We start from the raw sequence: 23,981 nt of genomic DNA on the forward strand, positions 1-23,981 counted from the left end.
TCATTACTATTAAAAATTTTAGAATGGAAATCTGGGTTCATTTATGAAGTTCATTGCTATCCATCTCTGCCTGTTTTGTATCAAAGAGTACAAGACAAAACATGACAAGAAAAGTAAACATGGTCTTCATAATTCTTAGAGGCTTTGAGAACATACGGTCTAGTAGTGTTAAAGCTATAAGCGATTATGACTTCGTTTCAGTCTTTGGTACACCTGAGGAACCACTTTATGAAGTTCGTTGCTATCCATCTGCATATCTTGTATCAAAGAATACAAGACATGGCATGAGATTAGAAGAAAAGTCGAGATTTTCTTATTAAAGCTCTTGTAGGTTTTGAGAACATACGGTCTAGTAGGTGAATAAAGCTATAAGCGATGGTATGTATATTGAAAGTGGGTTCGAAATCTTGTATTTCACAATTATTACTGTAGTTTGTTGAATGTGATACGAAGGAAGCAAAGGGACATGCAACAAATCCTTAGAGCCTCTGGTGAGAACCATACTATGTTAAGGTTTCCCTTTGTTCCATAGCGGTAATAATCTTTACTCAGTTTTCACCCCCATGTAATCTAGAAAATAAAGAGAACAAATAACTTAGACGTGAATAAGAAGCAAGGTTAATAAATAAAAACCAGTTAAGCCACAATTTTCTTGCCCTATGAAGAAACATATCTTGAATACATGAAAGTGGATACTCATAGGTATGGTTGTAACTTGTAAGCCACAACAACAACACATCTTTTTTTTTCTGGTCAAAATCACAACTGCACATCTACTTCAGTCATTAATGTCTACGCAGTCCTTGTTTTTTTTGAACAACAAATACATGTCTAAGTAGTCCAATATATCATCATGTTCAGTCTGCCAAATGCAAAAAGCAATAAAACTTTGATGTGATCCGAAAAAGAAAGCAAGTCTGGTCGCATAAACAACCAAAATTTATGAACATGGCTATCATATTTGTGGAAAGACTAACTTTCACCGGCTTTTAGAATTAAAGCCACAAAGTTATAGAGCGATATCATCCATGCTAGATAGGAAACTAAAGCAGTTAAAAGAAAGCGCTTTAACTTCCTCAAATCTCATATTTGAAACATAGAAACAGATAACGAAATTACAGAATCAAGCGAAATCCATGTTTCCATTGCATCAATTGGTATCAGAGCCATGCAAAAAATTCCTCTTGAGAGAGAATTAATTAGCATGGCTCTGACACCAATCGACGTGATGAAAACGAGGCGATGGAAATATTGAGAGATATCGACATTGAACAAAACCCTACTTAATGTGTAACACATATATACAGCGGTAGAGGAGGTTAAGCAAACCGTAAAATCCAGAAAGCCCAAGGCTTATTGTACTATTTTCCCTATTTAACAAATCTTTTCTAATTTTTTTAGTGGGCATGCCATTACATTTTAATGAATACTAGACTCTTTCTCCGCGCTACGCGCGGAAAAGTATGTTGATAAATGTGTTGGTAGTTTATTTATCGATCATATGTTTCAATGTTTTTGTTTGTAATGGGAGCTTTGTATTTTCAAAACAATAGGAAAGTTGGTGAACATCAATTGTTTAAAAACAAAAAGAGTAGTTTGGGTAATAAACTTGATTTTCTAATTGTATGTGCTACTGAAATTATTTAGAGGTGTTTTATTCTGGTAAAATCAACCCACTAAAATTAAACCAAACCGAGCTAGAGAAAGTGGATTATATTTGGCGATACCAAATATACCGAACAGATGTTCTTTTTGGAAATTAGGATATATAGATATGCTTTGGTATTTAAACCGTTTAAATTGAGTAAACCGAATAAAACAATCAATTAAAATATAATAGCATAAGTACATGTAAATTATATAATATAATTAATAGTATATACTTGATTTATTTTGTTGATATGAACCTCATATTTAAATGTTTATTTCATTACTTTTATATTTTATTTTAAATAGTTTAGTAGTTTATCTAAAGCAAATTAAATTATTGTATAATAAAAGTGTCCAGGGATAGGCATAAACCGAGTCACTAAAACAAATTATATTATGGTTTATTTTTGATTGTATTTTCCAATATCTTAGACAAAAAGAATCGGAGACACATTTATCTAATAGAAATAAATTTGGATGCATCAAATATATTCTTCTTTTTGTAGGAAATGGTGCAGAAAATTACATATTTACCTGCGCGTTCTATTCTATGGTAAATGTATTAACTTTTCAAAATGTTGAGTTATGAATGTATTTAGCTTACACAGTTTGTGGAGGATAGCCTTGCAAAAATGGCAGATAATGTTCGTTAGCTACGCGCGGATTTATGTTAACTACATAGTTATATTTTATAATCATAGTAAATTACTAAATTATCTAAAAATAATTGCTTATAAAATATTTAGGGAATTGTAATTTTGCTTAATTTTTAATATTTAGTATCATCATTCATGTTTACCTGATTTTAATAGACATTTTCATAAATACCTGAAATATGAAGTTTAAAAAAAAACCTTTGATCTTTACTTTATAATATGTTAACACAAATAATTATTTAAATAAATAAATAATCTAAAAATATATTTTTAAAATTTTCGAATTATATGTCTCCAAACTCAAATTTTTATTATTTTTTATTTTTTTAAAAATAATTTTTTGAAATTCAAAAATTCTTTTTAAAACTATTTTAAAAAATATTATTTTAAATGTTAAGTATTTATTTATTTATTTATGAAAATAATATACTCCATCCCTCATCTAAGCACTAAGTCTAAATTAGTTAACTCTAGAATTATAAATATTTATTTAACTCTTTTAAACTGAAGATAAATAAAATTAAGATAAACGAAAAGTACTACTAAGTATGTGGTAGTTTAAGTAATTGTTCAAAATGTTTCCTTTAAATTAAAAAATTTCTATTTTGTATTTATAAATGTATAAAAAAATCTAAAAATATATTTGCTGAGTTTGAAACATGCTCATAACTACAGGACGGCATACACAGCCACGTGGATTGAATTGAAGACGCAAAAGATGCTGATTCGAATAAACTCGATTTAATATTAAAAACAAACAAAAGATCAAAACCAAACTTGGTGTCTGTCCATTATTAAGTCACTGATGCAATGTTACCAAAACCACAAATAAATTAAAAAACAGATCTTTTCCAATCATCATCATCATCATAGGACGGAGCACGCCTCTGCGCTTTGCTCTTCTTCTTCTTTTGCTTCGGAGGTTGCAAGACCACTCGTATGGCTGCGTCAAACACCAGTTTCACATTCTGTATTCAAACTTAATGATTTGACAGTCAGTCACATTAACATTAAGAAACCGGTTGTAATAGTAACACAAATCAGTGTTTGTCATGTGTACCTCTTGAGATTTGGAACTGCATTCGACGTAACATCTATTAGCTTCCTCAGCTCCTCTCCCTGAGCAGTAGTAATCGGGACAGCACCAGGATGGTCGATGAAGAACTGCTTATCATCTCGAAGATCTAGAGAGCAGCAGCAACAACATTCTGACTCAGAACTAATCAGTGAACAGTGAGAGATGAAGCAAAGAACGAAAATGTCACCGAGCTTTGAGCCAAAGAGAATGATGGGGACACCAGGAGCGTAATGTTTCAACTCAGGGATCCACTGCAACCACACAAATGTGAACTTTGTGTGTGACAATGAGTGAGAGAGAGAGAGAGTGTGTGTTAACAACACTAACACCAAAAAAAGAATTTTGAATGTTTTTTTTTTTTACCTTTTTGGAGACATTTTCATAACTGGCTTTACTGATAAGAGAGAAGGCCAATATGAAAAAATCTGCTCCACAATAACTAAGTGGTCTTAATCTATTGTAATCCTCTTGCCCTGTTTTTCAAAATACGCAAAATTCAAAAATCTCATATCCAAAAGAACACAAACTCAAAACTTCAAAAAAAAAGTTATAAATGAAGAACCTGCAGTATTCCACGATCCAAGATTAACGGTGGCTCCGTTAACCACCACATTTGCACTGAAATTATTGAAAACTGTAGGCACAGTCCTGTATGATTAGAAACCAAGAACATTACACAATGAGGTATTGTTAATACATATATTAAAAGAACATGAACATGAGAGAAAAGGACAGAACCATAGTGGATTGCAACAAAACCGTAGTGTATACCCATCCTTCTCCATTGCTCCCATCTTAATCACCCTGAGGAAGTATGCTTCGCAAGCATGATTTTCTCTGATTGATATCTGCAGATAATTAAGAAAAGAGAAGTAAGAAGGCTGTCTCTTAGACTCTTAGTCAACACTTAAGGATGGAGGAAATGGTCAAAGAGCAATGCGCAGATGATAAGCATCAATTTTATTGGTAAGCTTCTTGTGGTCTCCAAGCTGTTGATACAAAGCTCTCTATCGTCTCAACCATGCATGGTATAATACTGATTGAACTAAATAGAATAACGCTTACAGTATAATATGTAGATACTTTCAGTTATAAATTTATATAAGTAAGCATGTTCCACTTTGTAGACCAATATATGTATAGGCCACAAAATTTATATGAGATGCTGCCGGAATGAAAAAAGCTTACAAAACACCAATATGTGTTCGTCAATGATGAACATCTCTAACCCAATAAGCATCCGACCTTTGGTTGCGTATCTGACCTCCCATCTAACGGACCCGTAGTTCCGACTCGGATAGAACTGGTGAGATGTCGTTTTAGGTACACGATGGAACATGAGACTTTCTGGATTGTTGACCCGATTTCATGGCGATCGACTGATGCTGTTGGAATATAAGAATGTCTAATATAGTTCCATGAAAGCTTCCACATAGAGGTTTATATATAATGAGAAAGAGAAGGATGTGAAAAGTTATCATAGATAGTGAAGATGGTAATTAAGAACATAAATGAATGAATTATAATGGGTAGATTAATGCTCAGAAACGGAGAGAAACGGGAAAAACATGGAGTTGGAACGATGAAGTCGAAATTGAAGGCGAGATTATTTTTGAAAATTAGGGCATGTGTCTGATATGGGCCATGTATATTATTTTAAGTAAGTTAAGGGCCATAGACAAAATGATCTTGTGGGTTTTAAAGTTGTAACTATATCCAACAGAAATATTTGGCCCGAATTATTTGTGCGATAAAACTCAGCAGCTAGGCTGACATGGCGAATTAAAAGCTTCTCAGTGGTTGATTTGTTTTGCAAACGTGGACACCCTCTCCATCTATCTTATTCTCCTTTTAATTATTGTAGATATAAATTAAATGATTTAATACTATTTTAAAAATTCAGCATAAAAATAAAATTAGCTTATAACTTTTACAGATAAATGAAATATGTTTAAAATATTCAGAGAAAATACATCTTCAAAATACACTTCTGTTTTAGAATTTTTCTATTAAAAAAACAAAGCATTGGAGATTCGCCAGTAGCCGTTTATTCTGAGCTGCAAGCTCCACCGACCACATTGTCAAGTCAAGTTAAGTTTCTAACATTTGTAACCCAAATGGGGGAAGAAAACCCATGATGTATCCATTGTAACAAAGACTTTTTGGTCTGGATATATTTTTACATTCAACTAGAAAAAGGCTACAGCTTTTAAACTCAAAAACCTTGACTTCCACTCTTTTCCGGACTTGTGATTTAGAAATCCACGAACCTACATACATATTTGCTCACTCTGGTTGAGAGTATTAGCCATGGTATGATCCCAACCTGCATTTTCACACAACCAACACTCTCATTCTCACACCATCCCAAAGAAATGGATTGAGAAAGACGGCAACTTACCATTACATGGCCTGTCAAGTGACCTCCTGTTCCCCAAGATAACAAATTCCCTGAGAAAACACACCACATTCAGTTTCTATTTAACCCATGTTGAACCAATTGTATATATGACGGTAAATCTAATTAACAAACTCACCAAAGGGTTGAACAAGTTGCTTAGCAATAATGGCAATGGGAGTCCTCCAGAAGCAAAATATCAAGATTAGGTATACCAAAACCTAGAGATACAATTCTTACCACATCTCAATTAAGGAGTTTCGAGAATTAAAAGAAAAAAAAAAGAAACTTAAGTTACCTTTGAAGCAAGCAGAACGTTGCCATGCTGATCGTATGAGAGCTTAATTTCGTTGTTATGCTGCTCCGCATCTGGATTTCACAAAGAGTATTAACAGACACACACACACACTTATCCAAGACCAAAAAGATGCAATGCCCTGGTAGGTATATATATCTACCACAATATTTTATTCATTTCTAAACCTAACTAGACACTATTGCAATTTGCATCATATTATAAAAAAAAAATCCAATGATCACACTATGGAGCTAATATTCTGAATGAATACTCACATTGTGCAAGTTCTTTCTCTTTAGTAGCTGCTGACCTCCTAAGTTTGGCCGCTTGCGCAAACGTGGCTGGCCTGTGAGAGAGTGAACCATAAGTAAATCTCTCTGATCATAGCGTCTGCCAACAAAATGCTTACTGAGACAATGCAGTGGCCTCTCTCAAAAGATGCTTAATCTCGGATCGCAGCTCTGCTTCCCTCGTATTCTTCTTCGACCCTCTCTGTACAAATTTCGGAGGAATGTGAATTTTAAATTGGTTTCTCATGAAAACGTTAAAACATTTTGTTTTTTACCTTCTTCAATTGGTCGAGCTTCTTAGATAGCAACTGAAACACGACGACCATGAAGAACGTCAGAGGAGCGGCCAAAAGGCCGCGATCTCCTATCATTTTCTCTCCTTCCATTATTAAGTACTGATTCTGATGGCAATTTCTAAAACTCCGTTCAAATGTTTCACTATAGACAGAGAATCTTAATTTACATTCAAATTCACAAAACAGAAACCTTAATTCGATCCCTGGATAAACAACAATTCCATCCATATGATTTATACAGTTAATTGCACGACCACGAAGAGAAGATTTCGAGGGCATTAACATGAAATCTGCGATAATTAATTGGAACTTACACTCTCCGTCGTAGATTCCTTGAGTGTCACGCCTTCAAGCGGAGGAGCTCATAATTGGAGGACTTGGTTTAGATTTTGAACAATTAAACTACAGTATATGCTCTTTTCGTTTCTGTAAAATTCAAGCCCTTAAGTGTAAAAATGGTAACTATGGAGTTAACCTTCTTCAACAGGCTTTGTTGGGCCGTTATATAATCTAAAACCCGACTCACTTGCTGGTTGGACTTTTCCTTTGTTTAAATAAGCCTACGCAGTGGCCGGGCATATGTAATACACTTTAGTTTTCTGATTTGAGAGTTTGTGGGTTACTCTCCTTGTTATACACCATAGACTTTTTCTATGTTATACACCAGTGGCGGACGCAAAGCCAAGGGTATGGGGTCACGTGCCCCCATCTCTTTTTTTTAATTTTCTATAGTAATTAGCATAAAACATAAGGAATGTCCCAAATTAGAACATTGAATATAGTGAATAATTGTGATGTGCCCCCATCTACAAATAGTCTTGGATCCGCCCCTGTTATACACCATAGTCTCGTTCTGCTGGAATACACTCTAAACTATTTGCACACAACGTGTATACGTTAAAAGGTATTTATATGTTAAAATGCAACATTTGTAAATGTCACACAATAGGAACATGGGGGTAAAGTTCATCACATATATATATATATAATGAAATATCCATAACAAAACTCAAAGAGTTCAGGCTTTGGAATTTCACAAATGAGACGCGTCAAACGATTAGTTTTTAAGGTTAATTCCTTTTGAATTTTTGTAATTGACAAAGTTAACAAAAATATCTTCTCATTGATATTGGTTAGGTGAATTAAGTGGCAAATAAGTTCATAGCAATTGAATTTGATTTTTTTATCATAAGAACTTGCATCCAACTAATTATTGGTGATAATAAATTCTCAATATCCCATCATTGTTGTAAGTTGAATTCTGCAAGTTAAGGGCCATATAGTAAAGTCATTCTCATCTCATACAACACCACATCGTACACAATCATAAATCTGTGAAAACTTTACAAAATTAGGATACATTTGAACGTTCATGTTTGAATCTGAACTGGAGCTATGTATATCTGGCCGAAGGCTACAAATTGGTCAATGTTCAAACTATAGTGTTTCTTAGTTGAGTAATAATACTACATATAAGGTATAAATTTCCCAAAATAATTTCTTGTTTATGTTGTGGAAGTAGCACATTACTAAACCTACTCAACTTGTGTGTGTTAACTATTTTACAAGTACTTGCCCATCCATCCATATGATGGGTTATAGTCTTGATATTAGTCCCGAGGAACGGTCTAATAATGAATTCGAATGTTGATATGAAATTAATCATAGACAAGTAGCGAAAATGTTGGCACTGATCGTAAGGACAAAAAAAGGAAAGGTTTGGTATCCAAAGTATGTCTAGGGTAAATGAAGTACAGCATGGTGTGTAATTTTTTTAAAAATGTTAAAACCTATTTATTTTTACGTGGAGTGGTTGTAATGGGAGTAGAAGAAATAGGCACGCGTTGTCCCTAATCTCTCTCAACTAATCTAAAGACATTTTATGTTTTGTCTCATCCGATCCCACTTAATTAAAATTATGTTACGACCATCTATCTAATTGGGTTTATCATCAAATCAGAGCATTATCGATAAGTTCGCAGATACCGAAGCAGAAACACTAAAGAGTGAAACAATGTAAATCCAAATCCTAAACGTCGTAGCATCTTCAGCTTTGGTGTATGCATGCCATTACATTCCAATTACTTCCCGACAAATCTTTGCTCCCACCACTTTTGATGTGCCTTTCAGACTTTATATCCCCATGTCCACTTCTTTCTTTTCAACCCCCGCTCCATTTTCTAGCTATACTGTCTCGCCTATTTTTGTTAGAAACTGTTACAATCAAATTTACCAAATGAACCTAACTAATCAAAATCAAGAGAGATACACTATGAGGCGAGTGCTTATATGTAAGTTTGTTACGGCTCTATGCATATACGTTTTTAATGAGTATGCACATGTATGGATGCGGGAGCGTAGATTATCATTTGAATCGAGATAAAACGAGGAGATCGAGAGAGAATGTCTTTGAGTAAAAACGAGTAGTCTTTTTCACAATTATTTATTAATCAATACACATTCTATTATATCCTGATATCATAATTCCCTACTCTGGAACTCCTTTTGTCTTTTTTTCAATGTATAGGACCAGTTCTATATACTTTTTCCTACTTGCCAAATATAAGAAGTTAAAACATAAAAGTGGATCAACTAATTTATAGAAAACATTAACAACTTTTGACACTCTTCTTTAAAATGTGTTTCATTTTAAATTCTATGCCAGTAAAACAACTTTAAATTCCACCGAGAAGATTTGATGTAGAGACAAAGAAGTGGCTCCATTTCACCATCTCCCAAGCCACCAAAATCTCTCCTAAACCCTTTTGTCACTCCCTTTTCTTATTCACTTTTCTTTCCAATGAATAGTAAAATATCATTGGAGTTTCTTGAATATAGAAGATATAATGCATTTCCTTGCATTACATGCGCAAGCTAATTTATGAATTTTAGCCTGACAATCCACCATTGAAAATTTTATTATGTTTACGATTTAAGTTAACGCATTAACAATAATATATATTCTAGATTTATTTCAAGCATTGCCAATAATATATAAACAATCTAGATCCGTGGGAAATAATAAAGTTTCCATTACAAAAAGAGCCCTTAGGAGGAGGTAAGTGGGAAGCATGAAAAAAGGGGGTTTATACAACTCAATAATCATCCAAACAAACCAATCCATGTGCTTCCCTTCAAACATTATTCTTGTCATTTTCCTCCTAACCATCTTCTACTTTGGCCAACTTTTTTTGTTGCTTTAAAAAATAAATTCAAATATGCAAATATCCACTCACACATAATACATTCTCTTTTTACAATCCTTAGATTGTCCCTTTTGCCTTCTTCTCCTTGTTCTCTTCCCAATTTACTCCTGATTCTCTTCCTTTTGGAATTTCATCGAACTACTCAACAACCCTATATACATTTTATTTATTTTGTATATTCTCATGCAGATTAAATAATAAGAAATGTCGACCATATTCATCCATATATAAATAGGCATGCTGCACGTAACATGGCCCCAAACCCTATAGCAACACACTCTCCACAACTCATATCATTAGCATTATTACTATATTAAACTTTGCACGTCATGAGTTCGATGGTAAGAGACCGCAAGGAACAAATGGTAATCCAGTCTTCAATAGTCTTGCTTCAAGAAAGATTCAGACAGCTTCAGAGAGCGCGAGAGTTAAGAGCTGAACGAGAGCTCCTTAACCCTAAACCTAACCACCAAGACAAGAATATGTCACAATATTACAGGGAACCCGTGAGTTTTGGTTTCTTTCAGTTTCTACCTCTAAACTCTCAAACAAGCTCGTCACAGCAGCTCCTCTCCCTCTCCTTATGCCCTCAGTCCATGTCTGATTCCATTGAAAAGCCTAGCTTTTGTCATCACTGGCCCCAAAAAGACGAGAAGAAAGTGGTTGGGATTGATCGATACGATGACGTTGACACGTCTCTGCGTCTCTGAACTCATAAAAACTGCTCATCTCCATCTTTTTGGTTTGTCTTTAATTTATAAATATGTATGTATAACCTTTTTAGGTCGGTATTCTCTTTTACGGAGTCTTGTAGGTGGTGATGATATGTAATAATATGTAAGGTTCAAATTCGATCATATATATTATTAACTATTCGGAGCTAATGCTTATGATCTATTTTATATTAAGTTGGCTACGTTGGCAATGATCTACTCATTGAGTTGTTTTGTTTCGAATGCTTGCCAACTTACCATCTTCCCTCAACTTGACATCGACTTAATTATACGTATCTTTGATAATGTTCTGTACATTTCTACTTTTTTATACACTTTTTTTTTGTAACTGAACTTTTTATATACTTGGAATTTAACTTCAGCCAAAAAGGCCATCGTAAGGTACACGTACTTGAAATTAGATTCCTGATTGCCTGCGCTTGCGCATGTTCAAACCCTGCTATTGCTTTTCCAGAAAATTCAATGTTATATTTTCTTAGAAATAATTAATTTCTCATACGAGTCATAATAAAACAATGTCAATCACAATCAAAACTTATTTGCATGTATTTGAGACAATGCATTTTAACTCTTTCGTATGTCAGTAATAATGAGAGAGAGAGAGAGAGAGAGAGAGAGAGAGAGAGAAGAGAGATCACAAGTGAAGTGCCATTCAATTATAGCTAGATTTTAAAAGAATATACTCAATCCAGTATTATATATTTGGTAGCTGACCACCCGCAACTAAACTTGGTGTTATATATTGGGTCTTATATTTGCAAATCAAGTTTCATAACTTTTGAATTTAGGTGTTTTTGTTGGTTCTTAAGTAACAATTAACATTCGATCAAAAAAAAAGTAACAATTAACAAATTTGAAAACTATTATGCTTTAGTCCATTCTTAATAAATGGAAGGCTTAACTGAGACAAGCTTGGTGATCTCTAGTGTAGGCACGGTTTAGAATTTGATTTAAGTAGAAAAAAATCAAGTGGTTATGATTTGTTAGAAGTTTGAAATAGAATTGCATCAAAGTAACTGATTGGTTATATTTTCTTGGCTCTTGAGCTTAACACTATCATAATCCAATCTATATGTAGGGTTTTAAATTGATGATCCAATTTAATTTCTTGGCTATATTTTTCATAATCATCAATTAAAAACAGAAATTAGATTCTCAATTTATTTTTGCTTTGCCCTTCTTCTCAGTTAAGCCTTCAATGGACTAGAAATTAGATCCTTTCATAGCGACCGATCGCTAGTCGTTTATCCAGACGAGTAGCAGGAGGTGAAATGAATTTCTCAACGTTATACACAAGTCGAATAAACAGTAATGGTTTTTGGACTGAAGAGCAGTAGCTTCCTTTACCAGGCCCATCCGGCCCAACAAAGAAATATCTGGGTTCGAGAGAGCCTCCAGAGGAAACAGAGTCTCCGCCCTGCTTTTGTTGGAAATTGAATAACCTAAGAGAGAGAGAGAGAGGAAGCAGAAGAAGATAGATAGATTCGATTCAGACCAGAGAATCGTAGATTGATCGAAGAAGATGAACACTGACATCACTGCCTTGGAGAAGCCCCAATACCCCGTCGTCGATCGGAATCCACCATTCACAAAAGTCGTCGGAAACTTCAGCGTACTCGATTACCTCCGTTTCTCCACCATCACCGGCGTTTCCGTCACCGTCGGCTACCTATCAGGTCCACTTCTCTCTCTCTATATATATCTTTTGAAGTGTCTGAGAATATACTCAATCAATTTGGCGATGTGTAGGGATTAAGCCTGGGATCAAAGGACCGTCAATGGTGACGGGAGGACTGATCGGACTCATGGGTGGGTTCATGTATGCGTACCAGAACTCGGCGGGGAGGCTCATGGGTTTCTTCCCTAACGAAGGCGAGGTTGCTAGTTACCAGAAGCGCGATGGGTTCTCCAAATGAGAGTCTATTGCTGGATCTCTGGGTTCCAATTCGAAAATGAACTCTTTTTGAGGATAATGTTTGCCTCTGTTTGTTACAACTTATGATGTTGATGATCAATAAATATTTGAGCTTGCTCAAAAATTGTTTGTTATGACTTATGATGCTGACACCAGTAAAGATTTGAGCTTTGCTTAAATGTTTGAAATAGTGAACGGTTTGTCATGTTTTGGAACATCTCTTTGCTGTTGCAATTAGAGGAGGATCCTTTTTGGTATCTTCTTTGTAGTGTGTGCAAGTATAAGTATCTAACATTCCTGATGAACTAGGAGCAGCTGCATTTTTTTTTGAGTCTCTTTATAGGAAGGGAGTTTTTTGCTGAATTGAGGATAAAGTAAACCTATGAAGTAATTTGTAGCTGCAAGTTTTAGCAGTTTCACGTTCCTAGTCCTGCATGTAGGAGCGTGCTTCAGGCGAAAATGGAGGGGCATCTTTATATATAAAAGAAGCTTTTCATCCCTCCTGGGGTGTCCACCTAGGACGACACGTCACTAATTCAATCATTCTCGCAACGACACGTAGGATTAATGATACTCTGCGTTCTGAGCTTTTTTATTTTGACGTTACTTCATAATGGGCTTTGTCTCGCGATTCGTCTCTGCGGCCCAGATACCTTTGCATGAACCCTAATCCCTCTTCACTTCTTCCCCGTCGCTTCCTCTGAACCTCTCAGGCGGCGATATGTCGATTGTGTTTCTGTAACGGTTGTGATTACTGCGTAGTTACTCCCAGCGTCTTTGATTCGTCGTCTGTGTGTATAAATAGGTTTGTATCTCATTCGTTTTCCATTTTCGCAACCTCTGAACTCTCTGCCTATTTGACTCTTGCTCTTTGTCTCTCTCTATGGCTAGCTCCAAGTTGTTCTTCTCTGACCTGAGAACCGGCAGGTGCTCCTCCGTTTCGGTATCTCTCTCTGATTTGCAGATGGGCCGCTCCTCCTCCACTATTCAAGTCCAGTTGCTCCGTTTCTGAAAGGCCAAGAATGTCCGCCGTGGTGGAGAGCTTTCTGCTACTGGATTCTCAGGTAGCTTTTTTAACTCTGCCTTTCGTTCATGGACAGAGTTCTTTCATCCATATATTTTTTTTGCCGTTTCCACCGTCCTGAATCCATATTACAAACTTGATTTTTTTATTTATTTACGTTTTGTTCATGAGGGTAGTGATTTTACCGGTTAAATTCTTTAGAATTTTTTTTGCAGTTTTGTTCATGGGCATAGTTATTTAATTGGTTTAATTCGTGAGAATAGATGTTTTTCTTAAACATTTTTCACCGTTGTAAAACTGGTCATGATTATCTTCTTCTGAGAAATTTGTGCATTTTATGTGTTGCGTACGTACGTGAGAAACAATGGTCTCATGTCTTTGTAATCAAAACAACTATTGTTTTTCTTCATTGATACGTGTTATTTTGTTGTTTTAGGACTGGTAATTCGGGTGATTTTGCTATTGTTAGGTTTAAGTATAAAAAAGCTCACAAAGCAGTGGAAAGGCTTGAAGGTAAGATCTTAAATCAGTTTATGCACTTGGTGACTGGATTTGACATGAAAGCTTTGGTCATTGTTTCAGGAAAATTGTTTTAAGCTTTTAGTTTTAAGTTTCAGTTTTGGATTCTTATACTTTCACCAATTTTTGTTATTTTTAATTATTTATCTTACTTTCAGTTACTGCCACCCATTCACACGTTTAGTGTTTTCAATGGGATAAGTGTAGATTTTGGGAATTGATTTATGGGGATGCTGAGTACTTTTATATAGATCTATTTGGCTATGTTTTGGAAGTGATCTGATTATTGAGTAAAAGTTTTGTGTTCTTGGTTTTTCAAAATCATATAATGCAGCAGTCGAGTTTGTGTGGGTGGTGAACGCGAAAGAAAAGATGTAGCAGATCATCTCAAGCTGGAGATTATTGGGGTTGGGAAGAAGAAGCTTCATGAAGCAAAAAGTGTGGGTGAAACCAAAGTTGAACTTCAAGGAGTTGCAGGAGTTCAGGCATGCTGGTGATGATGCCCTTATCCTTATTCCCTCCTATCTTTACTGCAAATAAGGTATCAGTACAAACGATGTATATATGTATGCAAGACATGCATTAATCTTAATAATAACTTTGATCCTGAAAATTTTTGGATTTTGTGGACAGATGAGCATGAATCTAGATGGAGGGAAGTTCTATGAGGTGATCATTTCTCTTTTCAAAACTTTGTTCCTCACATTGGTTTTGTTGGTTTTCTCAAAGCTGTGTTTGATCCAATGGAAGGATTAGAATTGGTTTACGCACAAGATATCTATGGAATGACTTGAGAAAACAAAATCATGGAGCATCAAGGATCAGATTTGATGTGGGGAGAAAATGAGCTTATGGCTCAAGAAATCGTTCTTCTCACCAACTCATTAACACAAATCTTAGCATCTGTTTCATGACTGATCTTGGAGTCATTGCCTCATTGGTGAGATTCAACATGTTTGAAAGAGGTCTAATTGGATAGAGCCCATTACCACTCGAATGTTTGTTATCAGCAACATTGAACAGCATCAACACATCGACGGAACAAGATGACGGAATCTCTGTACTTTTCTCAGATTTTAATACACTCTTTGGAGCTTGGTAGTCTCATCGGCAGAGTCATGAGAACAAAGATATGACAGAGACAATAACAAAGCCAAGTCTTTGAAGAGAAACAGAGACGGGACATGAAGTCACTTCCGGGTTTTCACAGCTTATGGAGGGTCAAACCAGAAATTAGCAAGACGGGGACAAGTGGAAAACCCGATGAAATCATAGCAGAACATCTGTCTTTAAGAGCTGAAATAATGAATCTTGAAAGTTAAAACAATTCCATTTCTCGCATTTGTCAAAAGAAGCACAAGTTATTAATCAATATCTGTTAACTTATACATTCTCTCAGTAAATATTCACCTTTATATAAATGACTTTTCATAGGAGTATTTCATATTTTAACCAAAAACAAATCAATCCTAGATCCACACACTTGAATAAGATTTGTTCAACCACATCTCAACCGTAAATTTACAATATGAACAACGAAGAGCTAATGATAAGTATTAAATTAATGTTGTCCAAGTAGTATGACCTTTACATATGTTAAAAATATATTAAAAACTCAGCTATTAGAATAAGTATACTAAAGAATATAAGTAAGCATTATATCACTACGGTGTAACTAAAATTACAATTTCCAATTGATTAGTTCAGCTATTTTGTTTTAAAATAATTTATTTTAATTAGTGAACAGCTCAAAATATTAGATCATCAAATAATAGCTGTTTATTTTTGTACCAATTGTTCAAAAATCCATTGATACACAAAATTGAAAAATTCATTTATATTTTTTTGTTTAAATAATAGTTCTAAAAATAAAAATAATCAGTATATTTGATGGAACACAAAATTGAAAATATTCTATATTTTTCTTTTTAATGCTTGCAGTTTCAAAAATAATATTCTACTTAATCTCATAATGAAATAGAATACTTATAAATTATGTTTTCATGATTTCTTAAAATGTAAGGTATGTAAAAATAATTAAAAACAATAAAATAATGTTACAAGAGTACACTTATGTTATAAATTCTTATTAAATTTTAAATTAGTTATATATTTTATGTTTATTTGCTTATCCGCCCGTAGGGCGGGTTTACCCTAGTGATTCATAAAAAAGTATAAGTGATCCCAAATGATATCACAATATATCAATGGAACCACGGATGTGGCAGCTTAGTTGGTTTAAGCGCAGCCGTTGGTGGTGTTGCGCTCCTGGGTTCGATCCATCGTGGGAGGAGTGTCCAGGGCCTTAACAGGTACAGACGCAGGCTGGCTCCGGGCCTAGATAGGGGGATCCGAACCTCCGACCTGGTTAATCAAAAAAAAAATATATATATATCAATGGAACCATGTATGGAGTGATACAAAAGCCTTTCTAATTTCAAAATATTTTTGCTCAGCTCTCTTTTGGTTCTCATATCATTTTCTCTCTATTTACTCTTTTTCTGTACTGAATATTTACATCAAAAACGTGACTATGAATATGAGTGTTTAGTTTTTCTATTTGATGTCTCAACCAACACTTTCCAAAAATTATGAGTGAGGTATAAACTGATTTGATCCTCAACAAAACTTTTGATTTAGCAACTTTTTTAAAAGTACCATATAATTAATAATCAATTTACAGCTGCAGTACTAGTGACAAGAAAGCAAGAACAACTACAACAATAGCACAGACTTTCAGAATTGTCTTCAGTAAGAGCGTCAAAGACTGGTTCATAATTAATTGATGAACATAAATCAAATATGTTTTCAATCAAATTACAAGTCACGCAAATGATACATGTCTGCATATCTCATATACAGACCAATTGGATGATGCATTAACAAAATCATACTCTCAGACCAACTTCTTATCAGTATGCAGCAAGCTTAGCCCAGTCGGCAATATATGTATTTAAGTCACAGCAGGATTCGAGCTTTACTAGAGTTCAGAGCTTGAATGGACGTCTTATAAATTTTTGTTTGTAGAAGCGAATTCATTAATTTCTTTTTGAGAATCGTTTTTAGAAATTCAATATTTTTTTTGTTCTCAAACTCAAGTGAAAATACATAACAATTTTTTATATTTGTTTATGTCAGATTTAGAATTGAAACATTTGAAATATAGTAGGATTTAAACCATATGGCTCGTTTTTCCTTTTTACCATTTTACTTTTGAAGTATTTTTTAGCGTAAATCAATTATCAATACTGAGTTTTGCAATCAATTACTGAGTATATAAAAAGAACTAACAAAGACATTTGGTAGTACACGTGTTTTTTATGCGTAGAGAGATTGAAAACCATCTTGATTTTTTTCATATGTGCTTGCTTGTGAATTAACGTGATGAAATTTTAATTTTGAGACACACCATCAAATACATTGGTTAAACATAAATCTTCCATGACAATAACTCATCATAAATACTATGTATCATCAAAGTTTTTTTCTGGATAGAGATGGATAAAATTTAATTTTGACATAAAGTTGTATTATATGTTTCAGTTTGTACATAGATTTGCTTGGAGTGAAAATTAGGTTATATTGTATACACAAATTCATATATTTTAACCCTACAGTTTTGGTGAAGTATATTAGTACATACTTCTAAATTTTTAATGAAGAAAATGAAAAATTGTAAACCCATGTGTTGCTCAAGATTATTCGAAAATGAAGATTGACGTGAAGCTATGACAGAACTTACACTATGATCAACCCTAAATTATGAAAATTGTTTTTGATGTTGCCTTGTCCTATCCAAAAAGAGAAGGATATCTATTTTAGCACATAGGAACAACAAGCTTTCATAGCTCAGTTGGTTAGAGCACCCGTTTAGTAAGCGGGAGGTCTTGAGTTCAACTCTCAATGAAAGCATTGTCTTCTTTTTTGTGATTCTCATCTTTTGTGGGGGCCCATTTAAAATGGTCCCAATCTTTATTTTAGGTTGGGTAAAGTATATTGACTAAATTATGGGCTTAAACTTTTCTAATCACGGGATTAGGGTTTTGCGCCGTATCATATATAAATAGTGCTACACATATAATCAGTTTTCAAACATCTTCCCCTGTCTCCAATTCGTTTTTGTCTCTCGCTAAGGTTTCCCTTATGTTTTGTCTCTTGTTATTAATCCTGACGCGATTTCTCTCCAAGAAATCGGTTACTTGATAAAGGGGCAATATTAAAGCTCTGTTGTTGCAAAACCCTATAAGTAAACGTCAAAAAGAAAACAAAAAACGGCAGCCGAAGACGTAGAAGGAGCTTTTAACAGGCTTCTCCGTCCGAACCAATCGCCGTAAAGGTCTCATATACCCATCGCCTTGCGTAGCGGCGTTGCTGCCTTTACCGTTTGGGACTGGCCATGACACCTATATACATTCCTTTCTCTTTTATTTAATTTTGATAAACAAATAGTATGTGGCAGTGATGAGCAATTCGAGATAGTCATGCACCACTCTGAGTTTCCTCTGTAAAAGGATCTTTGTGCTGAGAATTTCTCTACCATATTTATACTGAGCCATCTATGTTACATTAGTATTGAGCATTGCCTATTTTCCCATCTAAATAGCTGATGGAGGGTTCTTGAAATGATTAGACCGTAATGTTGTACTGTACATGCGAGTTTTCTTAAATTGTTAGTTTTTTCTCTAAAACTGTTAAACCAAATTAATTGAGAAGGCAGTGACGACTCGGAAATATTCAAGCTCAACAGACCGTAATCAGGCGTTTCTTTCATTTAATTCGGAGATTCGTTTATGTGTCGATAATCCCGCTGAACTGAGCCTTCTTTCGTCTTTTATAAAGTTACTTTTGATACTGATTTAAGAAATTGTACACGCTAAGAATTCTTAATAAGAAAGGAATACTAGAAAGAGACAATAGTCTGTTTAATAATAGTTGCGGTCGTTGCTAAAAAAAACTTTCGCGATCCTGTTACACTGTGCGTGACCTTTTCTTTGATATGAGAATATGAGAGCATTCCTATCGAACCAATAATAGTGTCATCTAAAACAAAAACTTGTGTCTGAACCATGACACTTAGCACTGAGATATTTCAATCTATATATTCCACTGAATACTTTGTCTGTTGTCATCACATTTTTCTGCCAACTGTAAGTCCTTGTGCATGGTAGGATGAACCGAAGAGGAAAAGACTCAACATCGTTAAACTGTCGGCACGAGGGAGCCCACTTTTCTACTCCCGCTAACAAAAAGTTGAATGGTATCAAATAGATTTGAAGTTCATCTGCATATTACAAGTCAGCTTACAACTGTTTGATAAAGAAATTGGATCTCGTTCTGTATGTCTGAGCATATTTAATCTATTTTTATGTTGTGATGGTCTATAATGTATTTAAGAATATTTCTTTAACCTAGTAATCTAATGAACCAAAGACAAATTGTTCTTCTTTTTCATAATAAATCAGCTTTTTTGGTTGTGGAAGTATTTTGAACGATTCAGACCATTTATTACTGAGGAGATTTGAAGGTGCTTAGCAAAAATAAACGGACAATTGATAGACGAATAAGCTCTTTGTCAAAAAAAAATAATTGATAGACAAATCTCACTGCTGTAAATGCCCTTTTTCTTTTGTTTGATAAATTAAAAGTATAAAAAGATGGAATGATCTTCCAAAAAGAAGATGTATATGTAGGGGACCGGCCAAACAGGTCTTCTACAATGGCTCAATTTATTTATTTTTAAAATGTATTGCTGGTATGTTAAGGTTTTGAATAAAAACAGCGCGAAGATGAGATGGTTGGGGAATGAAGAAAATAATATAAATTTTCTACTTTTGACATTAGAATGAAAATAACATGAAGGATGACTTACATGTAAAGAAAAGAAGCGACAGACGATTATTATTAACCACGGAGGCAGCCTCTATTGCCCATTTGAACCCATATCTTATCACTTTCCTTACGTGCCGTCGCTTTTGAAATGAGTACAGGGTCATATAGTTGCATTCGCCTAAGAAATGAGGTCCAATTAGCACAGAGACAAGATGACAAACCGAACCATCAAAGAGGACAACTATTGTCCAAGTCATCTGAAGCATAGTAATCAACATCCATGAACAGAGAAGCCATCTCTTGAACCTTCTCGTGTATCTTTCGAGAGAGTCTATGAGACGTGTCGTTCCTCATGAACTTATGAACTTGACCTTGCAATTCGATCTGGCTAAAACCCGGATCTTTTTTAACTCCTGCATTCTCCATTCTCTTCCTAAACTTCGAGGCCTCATCCATGTATCCACAGCTCGCGTATCCATTGGCAACCACCACGTAATTCCCACCGTTCGTCGGATCCAACTCGAAATATCTCGTAGCTGCGAGCTCTAGCAGCTCCACGTTCCCATGATTCCTGCACGCTCCAAGCAAAGAACCCCAAACCGGAGCATGTTTCTTGCACGGTGACTTCACTACAAACTCGTACTCCATTTACAGAAATTGTGTTTATATGTCTGGTGTGTCATATTCTTAGATATAACTGATTACATGTTCAGTGTTCAAAAAAAAAAAAAAAAAACTGATTACATGTTCAGAAGCATGAACATATTATACTTAAACCTCCTGATTTTAGTTTTAGTCATTGATGCACAGGGCCGTCTCAAATTTTATTGGGACCCTGTTCAAAATTTTTAATACATTTTAATAATCAGAAATAATTAATATGCCTCTTGACATATTACAAAAATCTTGTTATTTAATTTTCTTAAAAAACCTAAATAATGTTATTCTTCGAATTTTTGATACAAAATTATCAATCGAATCAACTTAACATTTGAAATTTTTAATGCAAAATCATCGACTAAATCACCAAGTTTGATATTTTTTTAGCCACTCTTCTAATTTTTTCAATTTTTCTTCTGATGTTTATTATATCTACAAGCAGAAGTTATAATCTATAAATATAATATAGTATAAAATATGGATAATGGTTAGACCAAAAATTGTAGACTCTATATTTTTTTTCAAAAAAAAAAGTTATAGACTCTTTTATTTTTTCTCTTGTCGAAAGAAAATGTAAACCAGTTTTTTTTTCTCTGTGTTTGCAATATATTTTGTAAAACAAATTGATGAAAAAATATATCTTACTTTTTCTATTTATAATTCACTAAATAGTAATAGTTTCCTAAACACAATCAAATTAGAATATTAACTTTCTATACTACCATCTATCTTATTAAAACAGAAACATTCTCTTGGACCTAACATTTATTTTGTAAGTTTTTAAATTAAATACACATTTATATTTTATAGTTAAACTTACATTAAATCACTAATGTTTCTTTCTTTATACTACTATCCATGTTTCCAAACAATATATTTATTTCTTTATACTACTATCAATGTTTCTAAACAATATATTTTTATACTATGTTTCCAAACAATACAATAATTAATCTTAGTTATTTTATATCTATCATTTTCTCTTTAAAAATTTGTAGAAACGTTAAAATTTCATAAATTGCAAAATAATGAACTTTAAAATTTGGATTATAAGACTACAAAATATGAAACTATTACAATTTAATTAGATTACATATCGGTCATCCATCAGTTCAATCGATTAGTCTCGGGTTTTAGTGATTTTTTTAATATGAATATTTTAAAAACCTAAATTGAATTGTCAGATCTCCGGATTAACCGGTATAATCACAATCGGGTTGAATTTAAAAACACTGATTTAAATGCAAAAATATTTTAAATACACACTCTTTAAAAATTACCAAAATATTTGTTAAGTTATTAGTGAAATTTTTCATCGTAAAATATTCCGCGCTTCCAAAGCGCGGGTCAAAATCTAGTTGAATATTAAAAGACACACCAACAACTATTTTTACTTCCCATAATATAGAATTGATATAAATGCTAATTACTACCTAATTTATTGCATTTTAGTTGGTTATGTATAAAAATATAAAAAGTGTAATTTACATTTATTGGTTAATAAAAATGAGGACTAAATTTTAAAAATATAGTTATTCTATTTTATATAAATATAGGATTTTAAATTTATAAATATTACTAAAATAAAAACAAAAATTATGGACCCTCTAAAATTTTGGATCCTGTTCGACCGCTCCAGTTGCACGTGCTAAAAGACGGCCTTATGCATCTTAAAGCTTGTTCTGTGTACCAGCAATTCTCCTCTCAATAAAAGACGGCCTTATGCATCTTAAAGCTTGTTCTGTGTACCAGCAATTCTCCTCTCAATATTTTTTAACTATACGTTTACCCCAACGACCTGAATTTCGTGTTTTTGGGGTAACTAATAAAGACATGTTTATTTTTCCACTAGGTCCTTCTGAGAAAATTCCAAGCACCTGACTTTGAAGTCACACATTCACAAAAATAAAGACATTTAATTTTTGTAAATATGAATTGCTTATTTCTTGTATTTTTGATCTTAAGACTTGTGAAACTAGAGTAACAAGTCAAGGCTAGAGTTTCAATATATTGTATTAGATCTTAGGAGTGATCTTGATTTTGTTGATTGTTCTATTTAAAAAGATATTTGTAAGTACGTTTTTTAAAAAAATCTAATAAATACACAAAAATTAATAATTACACATATTTTGTATAGATAATTTCTAGTGTACTTTGTGTTATATATAGGTCTTATGTAATTCTTACATTTACAGAAATTATTTTAGATGTCTGGTATATCATATTCTTAGATATAAATGATTACATGTTCAGCATGAACAAATTATACTTAAACCTCCTGATTTTTAGTTTTAGTCGTTGATTCACCTTTTTTTTTTTTTTTTTTTTGACAACAATAAAACTACTCTATCGTGATTCCACCGATTCAGTGAGCCAAACCGGAGGGATCGAATCAACATATAACATAGCTGATGGTGAACTCCTTGCCCCATGAGCAAGCTTGTCCGCCAATGTGTTCTGTGCCCTTGGAATATGTCGGATCTTGAAATTAGGGAAGAAAGTCTTACTTCGGCGAAATTCCTCCATATGCGTAGTAAATGCTGGCCATTCTTCGGGTGAGGACACCATCTTCACCAATTGAGAACAATCCGTCGCAAAAACCACATCTGAGAACTGCAGGGTCTTCATGCACTCCATTGCCCAAATCAGCGCTTCACATTCTGCATGTAAAGGAGATAGGCTACGTCGGAGATTCATTGCCCCCATCATCTTATCTTCTGAGTCTGTCGTTCGGCAGTACCATCCCTGTCCAGTAAATACATCTTGTTCCTTCCAAGATCCATCGACATAACATACCCTGGTTGATCCCAAAGTTTGCCAATCGGTGGGTGACTGAACATTTCCACGAGTGTCCGCTATCAATAATTGTGCCTCTGTCCATAATGTTTCCTCGAGCTCCGCTATACGCAGTATCTCCTGGGGGTTCCCATTCCTATTTGTGTAGATCTTGCTATTTCTGTTTTTCCAAATATACCACATAATCCAAGGAAAATAGTTTGAATCCACCTCTTTCGGTAGCCTCCAAAATAAGTAATCCAAACTCGTAAAAACTGATGTTGAGGGAAAAACTCCCGGTGGAGACGGGATCCTTGATAAGGCCCATGTTTGTAGAGCCGGTGGACATTCGAAAAGAACATGATGCACCGTTTCTTCCTCTGCTCCACAAATATTACATCTAAGATCACAATCAATTCCTCGTGTCTTTAAATTTTTGAACACCGGCAATGTTCCGGCTAATATTTGCCAAATAAAGTGCTGCAATTTTGGCGAGCACTTTAATTTCCAGGAGAAAGCCAATAATGGTTTTATATTTGGGCCAAAAGGTGTTGTCCTTGCCTCTCTCTCTGGATATGTGGTCTCCGTTCGAAATCCTGATTTAACCGAATATTTCCCAGATTCTGTAAACGCCCATCCATATGTATCAGGCC

The 23,981-nt window shown here is 34.2% G+C and overlaps 3 protein-coding genes, 3 non-coding genes and 1 pseudogene across 7 annotated transcripts; 5 read left to right on the forward strand and 2 right to left on the reverse strand.

Annotated features, from left to right (window-relative positions):
* Nucleotides 1–3,025: 3,025 nt before the first annotated feature.
* Nucleotides 3,026–5,027, reverse strand: LOC130498292 (rac-like GTP-binding protein RHO1; annotated as a pseudogene).
* Nucleotides 5,028–5,374: 347 nt separating this feature from the next.
* LOC108841373 (protein GET1-like) lies at nt 5,375–7,081 on the reverse strand. 2 transcript variants are annotated; one of them, XM_056996907.1, is made up of 8 exons: nt 6,981–7,081; nt 6,646–6,771; nt 6,490–6,572; nt 6,356–6,426; nt 6,081–6,151; nt 5,922–6,003; nt 5,786–5,835; nt 5,375–5,710 (listed from the first exon to the last, which is right to left on the reverse strand). In XM_056996907.1, the coding sequence occupies exons 2-8, from the start codon at nt 6,754–6,756 to the stop codon at nt 5,639–5,641; spliced, it is 540 nt and encodes a 179-aa protein (XP_056852887.1). In that variant the 5' UTR covers nt 6,757–6,771; nt 6,981–7,081; the 3' UTR covers nt 5,375–5,638. The 2 variants fall into 2 exon arrangements, with proteins under 2 accessions (XP_056852887.1, XP_018469637.1); XM_018614135.2 differs by having other exon boundaries at nt 6,646–6,808; nt 6,981–7,080.
* Nucleotides 7,082–10,104: 3,023 nt separating this feature from the next.
* LOC108840156 (uncharacterized) lies at nt 10,105–10,756 on the forward strand. Its single transcript, XM_018612984.2, has one exon. It carries the CDS (start codon nt 10,202–10,204, stop codon nt 10,580–10,582), a length of 381 nt encoding a protein of 126 aa, XP_018468486.1. The 5' UTR covers nt 10,105–10,201; the 3' UTR covers nt 10,583–10,756.
* A 1,220-nt stretch (nt 10,757–11,976) lies between these two features.
* LOC108828465 (NADH-ubiquinone oxidoreductase 20.9 kDa subunit) lies at nt 11,977–12,738 on the forward strand. Its single transcript, XM_018602175.2, has 2 exons — nt 11,977–12,282; nt 12,356–12,738. The coding sequence occupies exons 1-2, from the start codon at nt 12,129–12,131 to the stop codon at nt 12,520–12,522; spliced, it is 321 nt and encodes a 106-aa protein (XP_018457677.1). The 5' UTR covers nt 11,977–12,128; the 3' UTR covers nt 12,523–12,738.
* A 5,164-nt stretch (nt 12,739–17,902) lies between these two features.
* On the forward strand, nt 17,903–17,976 carry TRNAT-AGU (transfer RNA threonine (anticodon AGU)). Its single transcript has one exon. It is a non-coding gene; the product is annotated as a tRNA-Thr (tRNA).
* Nucleotides 17,977–18,517: 541 nt separating this feature from the next.
* LOC130508867 (small nucleolar RNA Z221/R21b) lies at nt 18,518–18,619 on the forward strand. Its single transcript, XR_008943051.1, has one exon. It is a non-coding gene; the product is annotated as a small nucleolar RNA Z221/R21b (small nucleolar RNA).
* A 154-nt stretch (nt 18,620–18,773) lies between these two features.
* On the forward strand, nt 18,774–18,886 carry LOC130508881 (small nucleolar RNA Z107/R87). The gene has a single exon (XR_008943066.1). It is a non-coding gene; the product is annotated as a small nucleolar RNA Z107/R87 (small nucleolar RNA).
* The last annotated feature ends 5,095 nt before the right edge of the window (nt 18,887–23,981 follow it).

This window comes from Raphanus sativus, chromosome 2, assembly GCF_000801105.2.
Source record: "Raphanus sativus cultivar WK10039 chromosome 2, ASM80110v3, whole genome shotgun sequence".
In the NCBI taxonomy this organism is placed as follows: Eukaryota; Viridiplantae; Streptophyta; class Magnoliopsida; order Brassicales; family Brassicaceae; genus Raphanus; species Raphanus sativus.

Bases quoted from the DNA above. Each gene is read 5' to 3' on its own strand.
- LOC108841373 (XM_056996907.1), bottom strand. From the start codon at position 6,756: ATGGAAGGAGAGAAAATGATAGGAGATCGCGGCCTTTTGGCCGCTCCT. The intron at 6,152-6,355 runs GTGAGTATTCAT...TGTGAAATCCAG, and splicing joins AGAGAAAGAACTTGCACAAT to ATGCGGAGCAGCATAACAAC. The intron at 5,836-5,921 runs GTGAGTTTGTTA...GTGTTTTCTCAG, and splicing joins GCAACTTGTTCAACCCTTTG to GGAATTTGTTATCTTGGGGA.
- LOC108840156 (XM_018612984.2), top strand. From the start codon at position 10,202: ATGAGTTCGATGGTAAGAGACCGCAAGGAACAAATGGTAATCCAGTCT.
- LOC108828465 (XM_018602175.2), top strand. From the start codon at position 12,129: ATGAACACTGACATCACTGCCTTGGAGAAGCCCCAATACCCCGTCGTC. The intron at 12,283-12,355 runs GTCCACTTCTCT...GGCGATGTGTAG, and splicing joins CACCGTCGGCTACCTATCAG to GGATTAAGCCTGGGATCAAA.